Genomic DNA, 6,000 nt, shown 5'->3' with positions numbered 1-6,000 from the left:
TTTTTGATTGCCTTAACCCGGCTAAAGTAATAATCAAAGTAAACACAAATCGAATTAAGACATGTGGAGTATTCCTATTTTAGTCGCATTATTGAAGTGCAGTACAGACATGTAAACACCTTAAACTATTACCATCGTGTAGGACTTTTCGCCGCATTTTGCGACAGGACACACACACGGCAGGTCAACCGTTTTACGGCAAATAAAAGAGCTTCAACACCGTCGTCGTTTGTATGCACGTACAAATAATTAACTGCACTTGAAGCTTTCGTAAAATTAAAAATGAAACGCCCAAAACTGTATATGGCATCATCACGGAGACGAACTATTTATTTATATAATTATGGGAAAACAAACAAACAAAAATGTACTATAACTATATATATACTAATGTGGATGTAGTCGGTGTTGCGTTCACGAGCGCTGCTGCTGTACTGAGTTTGGCCGTTAGAGGTCGCTACTGTGTGACGAGATTGTGATGACACGCTTCCGCGTCTAAACATGCGTAATTTCCTGCTAAAGTTCAACGCGGGTTCTTGCTAATACGTAGAGAGTTTGAGATGGCCAGAATAAATTCATTAGTTCGCCAATAATAACTCTATTAGCTGCGCATTCATTTGTTGCTGTACTTGACGGCGCTCGAGTGAAGCTTTGCAAAGATGGGAGACGACCCGGACTCTATTCCAGAGAGAGAGATGAAGGTGAGACACTTACAGGCTACTATGACTCTTATTATTATTATTATTAGTAGTAGTAGTAGTAGTAGTAGAGTAAAGGCGTCCTGTGGCAGGTAAAAGTATCTTCCTCAGTATTTATGATTTGTCTTCTAATTCTTATATCTGTCAATGGGGAATAAAAACCTGTTTTCCCTTTGAATTAAAGTGACAGTTCACCCAAAAAATAAAATTGGTTCATTTGTTAATTTACTAAATGTTAATGTACTCAAGCCATCCAAGATGTGGAAAGTGTTTTTTTGTTTTTCAGTAGAACATTAAAGAAGATTTTTAGCTGAAATCATGGTCCTTGGTGATTCATATAATGCCAATCAATGGCTACCGCCACTTTGAGAGTCAAAACATCATGTCAGGCAACACAAAATTGATACCCATGGCTCCTGATGACATATTGAGGTCTTGAAATGAAACTATCGGTCTCTGCAAGAAGCTCAGCATTATTTACAGCAGTATTACCTGTAATCCAGAGCCTCTGCCAAATGGCCTGGAGTGATGTCTGGTTCACAAACAGAACTGGTTCATTTACACCGTAGTTACATATTGTGTTCCATTCAATTTGCATTTGCTCCTTTAATTTTCTTTGTTTAAAAAAGGCCTTAAATTTAGCTTCATAAACCTGCAGAAAGCCTGTTATTTCACAGCAGTAATAGGCACTGACATATAGATGTGCACTTCTGTGCTCCTCAGGACTTTCAGTTCCGTCAGATGAAGAAGATCCATGTGTTCAAGTCATCTGCGGATCTTCCTAAGGAGCGCTCCAGTCTCCTCGCCATCTCTAACAAATATGGCCTGACTTTTGCTGGCAAAGACGAGATGCTGAAAGTGTTCTGGACGAGAGATGTGATTGCGGCTGGCCGTCTGGAGGGAAACCCCAACGAAACAGGTATGAACACTGCTCCGCTCAGTTCTGTGTGCAGTGACTGAGCTCAGACTCACGTGTGTCTCGTGTGTGTCTCATCAGTGGAGTGCTCCTGTGCTGTCGTGGTGACGGTCGGTATGGCGATGCATCACATGGCTCTGAGCAGCGATGAGCTCACGCTGTCTGTGTGCGGGACGGGGAACACCTCTGAGCTCACGCTGGACTTCTACGACGTCCGCACTTTCCTCAACAAGGTCATTCAACTCTCCTAAAACGACTTCAAATGGGATTTCATTTGTTTCCTCTTCAAGCAGCTCCTCGTGTTTAGTTTGTGTTTTAGATCTTGAAGTCTACATGCATATCTGCAGCAGAAGCAATAATGTGGCATGTACTTTAGATCAAAACAAAGTCATGTCACATTCATTTCTAAAGCAGCTTCACAGAAATAAACACAATCAATGATGCAGATTTAAAGCCATTATACTTAATTTTGGATTTTTTTTTGTATTTGAACAGGATGGTATGAGACTTTGGTTAAAAAAAGAATTGTAGACATGATTTAAAAACGTTAAATGATTTTAAAACAAATAGTCTAGTGTGATCTTCACAATCAAAAGAGACCGCCTTAGGAAATGAATGGGAAATATGAAAATTCAGAGCATTTTTTGGGATACAATGTACAAATCAGTTATGATGATGTTTTTGATAATGTCCCATTTTGGAGTCCACATCCAATTAAATTTACAAGAGTGATGTTATGCATGCAGAAAGCACATTAAATGCAAGTAAAGTGTCTACTTTAATGATTCAAATAAGTTTTGTAAAAAAAAATGACAAAATATGGGTGAATTAATTTTGGTCATTAAGCTTAATGTAAAAATGAAACAACATACTTATTCTGACTTCAATTTGTTAAAATATATCAAATAATTACTGGTCATACTAAATTTGTTTATATTTTAAATGATTAAAAACTTGATGGATAGTGGCAAAGATCGGTAAAGATTTAAAATCACTTTAAATTAAATTAAAAGTTAGAATTAAAATTTGTATTTTAGGGCTGCACTGTAATCCATAAATGAGTCTTTCAATGTCATTTAAAGATTCTTGTCCTAAATATGCCTGACAAGATATTTTGGTATATGAACTCTCGTTACACTGAATGACATTTTAATCGGTGTCTTCAGTAAATGATATTTCAGTGGATTGTGCTGTAACTTGGCCAATTGTTCAGCTGGAGAAACGTCTTCCTGAAAAGACATTCATTAGACAAAAACTCCACAAAGCAGTTGTGAAAACTGCACGATTTTGCACCTTTATACAGCACATGCTGCCACTGTAAAAAATGAGTCTATAAGTCCATCCCTCACAGGCTCACATTCATCGACGTTAATTTCAAACTTACAGGAATCTATTAGTTAAACCACGGCATGGTTTTTGTTAACTTAAACACTGAATTAATTTGACTTTTCTTCTAATATTTATATGAATTTATATATAAATAAAGTATGCTTAAATTAGAGATGATTATTGTTTAGTACACTGAAATACAGAATATGTAAAGAATAAATATTATTGAAACAACAAATAGTACGTTCATGGATCAAGAAAGTGAAGAATATCAGAGTGTTAATGTGTGTGTTTGCTCCAGCAGGACAGACAGGAGAAGCGTCCCTTCGCCTCTTTCAAAACCACGGCCGCTGCAGACACGCTGCTCCAGGATCTGAAGTGGAGTCCGGTGGACGCATTCCGTCTGGCCATGTGTCTGTCTGATGGTAGTATGATGGTGCTGGATGTTCAGGACTCTGTCAGTATGGTCGCTCAGCTTCCTGCCTCTGAGGGAATCACCTGCGGTCAGTGTGTCCAGATGTCTCCACCACTGTTTTTTCAATGTCTTTGACCTTTTTTTAAAGCGTGTTGATTCATACCTGTCTCTCTCATTGTAGTTTGCTGGAGTCCCAAAGGGAAGCAGGTGTCTGCTGGGAAAAAGGACGCTACAGTGGTTCAGTTCACTCCTGTACGTCTGTACATGACAGCTTATGGTGGACAGATCCTCAGATCTTCACTTTACCAAGAATGATAGCTATTTCCACACCATAACTGTTTCAATACTAACACTCACTATTGTTCTGTTCATTATAAACGTGCTGCAGTTTTGTTGTCTTCCACTTGAAATGCTCAAGCTCTTTAAAGCAGAGTGGATTAAAGTTTTTATCATTCATAGTACTGAAAGTGATTCCGTTGATATTGATGCTCTGTGTCGTTATTGTTACAGTCGTGGTGTAGACTTGCTACTCTCATGGACTTAGCGTGACTATTAAAACTTTATAGTTTAGGCCAGTGTGTAATGTCATGCTGTGTATTTGTGTCTCAGACCTTACAGGCCAAGAAAGTGATCCCCTGTCCCAACTTCTACAGTCAGGATCACCCCGTCAAAGGTACAACGGCTCACATTTACTGTGTTCTTACTGTGACTGTGTTCCTGTATAGATGTGCTTTCATGTCATGCAGTATGATTTAGATTTACGAAATGAGCGTCACCACAACTTTAAGCCCAGACTTTGGCTTCTGATTTGGTATTGGTCATAATGAGACTGTACTTTCATTATGTCCAATCAGCAATCTAATTGCAATCTAAAATGTTTTTTGCTGCAGGTTCGTGTTTGTAGTACTTCACATTTTGGCAATATTGTTGCTGTTATTATTATTACAAATATATTAAACTGTGAGTATTATACTATATTGTATACATATTCTACTATTTTATATTCAGTATAACAGTAAAATTATATTATAGCTAATGTCTTTATTTTCATAGATTAAACCATCAAGCTTTTTTCACTTGGGCACATATATTTAGTAATTCATCTTTTTGATTTAATATTCGCACTGAGCTATACTGTGATTTTAGTTTTATTTCAACTAATCGTGCAGCCCTGTCCCATCATTCTCTGTGATGGTGTGAGAATTTAAAAACACTTAGGTAAACATCCATTGCACAAACCATTTGCTCGCTTGATAACATAATCTTGATGACATTATAAGTGGACCTCAGAGTACAGTACAAAATAATAAAAATGGCAGTTCATGATCCCTTTAATCTTGCCTTCCACTCTGATGAGTAAGGCTGTGAGCACTGGAGTCTGTGCTGATGTGTGTGTGTTCTCCGCAGTGCTGGATGTGTTGTGGTTAAGTACGTTTAACTTTGCGGTGGCGTATGCAGCGGCTGATGGCTCTCTGGAGACACCGCCGGAGCTGGTGGTCGTGTCATTGCCTGTGAGTTACTCTAAAGAATGATATATTGTAAAACCTTTCAGACACGAACACTGACAATATGTCAACTCTCTGTGTGTGTGTGTGTGTGTGTATGTGTCAGAAAAAGGATGAAAAGAGAGACGAACGCTATCTGAACTTCAATGACCTTGTGTACGGCACTTGCACCGAGAGGCAGCATCACTACTACCTGTGCCATATCGAGGACTGGTGAGACTCGTCTGCGTGTCCTGTGCTCTGCATCAGCTTTGTTAGTCCAGGACATCAGTTGTCATAAATCAAATAAAACTGATTTCTCTTTTGTAGGGATTTGGTTTTGGCTTCATCAGCCGCTGCCATTGAAGTCAGCATAATCGCGAAACAAGAGGACAAGGTAAACACATCAGAAACATGGGTTATTATTGCCTAAACCTAAAATCATTTAAGAAAACACTTGATAATTAAAAGGATAGTTCACCAAAAGAGGAAAATTGTCGTTGTTTGTTAACCCTTGAATTGTTCCAAACCTTTATGAGTTTCTTTCAGCTGCTTGAACACAAAAGAAGATATTTTGAAGAATGTTGGGAGTCAGTCAGTTGACGGTAGCCATTGACTTATGTAGAATGGAAAAAAGTACTATGGAAGTTAATGGGGACCAGAAACTATTTCTTCTGTGTTCAGCAGCTGAAAGAAACTTGTACAGGTTTGGAAAAACATGAGGTGAACAAATTATGACCATTTTCATTACATTACCAACTATACGTTGAAACCAAAAATAAATAAAAATAAAAAGTTAATTGGATTTTATTTCAGCTAAGTATCAAGGCAACAATTTTCTTTTTCTATTTCCTATTTTTTTGTTTAAGTTGAAGTAATAGAATAACAGAACTAAAAAATAAGTATATAGGCATTTAAAAAAAAATATGAAAATGGAAAAATACTGAAACTTAATATGAAAACGAAGTATAAAAATAAAATATGTTTTTAGCTTTTATAGATAAGTTGTACTAGTATCTCAGTAACATTCAAATAAGTGTTAGTGTCGGCACTGATAGCCCTGCGCTATGGGCGTCACGAGTTCGAGTCCCAACTCAAGGACCTTTCCCTATCCTGCCCCCAGCTCTCTCCCACTTCGCTTCCTGTCAGTTTTGATCT

General features: G+C 37.8%; 1 protein-coding gene across 2 annotated transcripts in view; it reads left to right on the top strand.

Annotated features, from left to right (window-relative positions):
* Positions 1-501: 501 nt before the first annotated feature.
* Positions 502-6,000, top strand: part of LOC306871775 (nuclear pore complex protein Nup214-like) — a 39,005-nt gene continuing 33,506 nt past the window's right edge. For both annotated transcript variants that reach the window (XM_079419923.1, XM_079419922.1), the window contains exons 1-9: positions 502-701; positions 1,422-1,617; positions 1,696-1,847; positions 3,248-3,446; positions 3,540-3,610; positions 3,968-4,031; positions 4,766-4,869; positions 4,970-5,076; positions 5,173-5,239. In XM_079419923.1, coding sequence (XP_079276049.1) covers positions 660-701; positions 1,422-1,617; positions 1,696-1,847; positions 3,248-3,446; positions 3,540-3,610; positions 3,968-4,031; positions 4,766-4,869; positions 4,970-5,076; positions 5,173-5,239 — 1,002 coding nt within the window. In that variant the 5' untranslated portion in view covers positions 502-659. The remainder of the gene's footprint in view (positions 702-1,421; positions 1,618-1,695; positions 1,848-3,247; positions 3,447-3,539; positions 3,611-3,967; positions 4,032-4,765; positions 4,870-4,969; positions 5,077-5,172; positions 5,240-6,000) is intronic.

Source organism: Barbus barbus (assembly GCF_936440315.1).
Source record: "Barbus barbus genome assembly, chromosome: 6".
Lineage (NCBI taxonomy): Eukaryota > Metazoa > Chordata > Actinopteri > Cypriniformes > Cyprinidae > Barbus > Barbus barbus.
The sequence above is the reverse complement of the archived record's forward strand: the minus strand, read 5'-3'. Positions and strand labels throughout refer to the sequence as shown.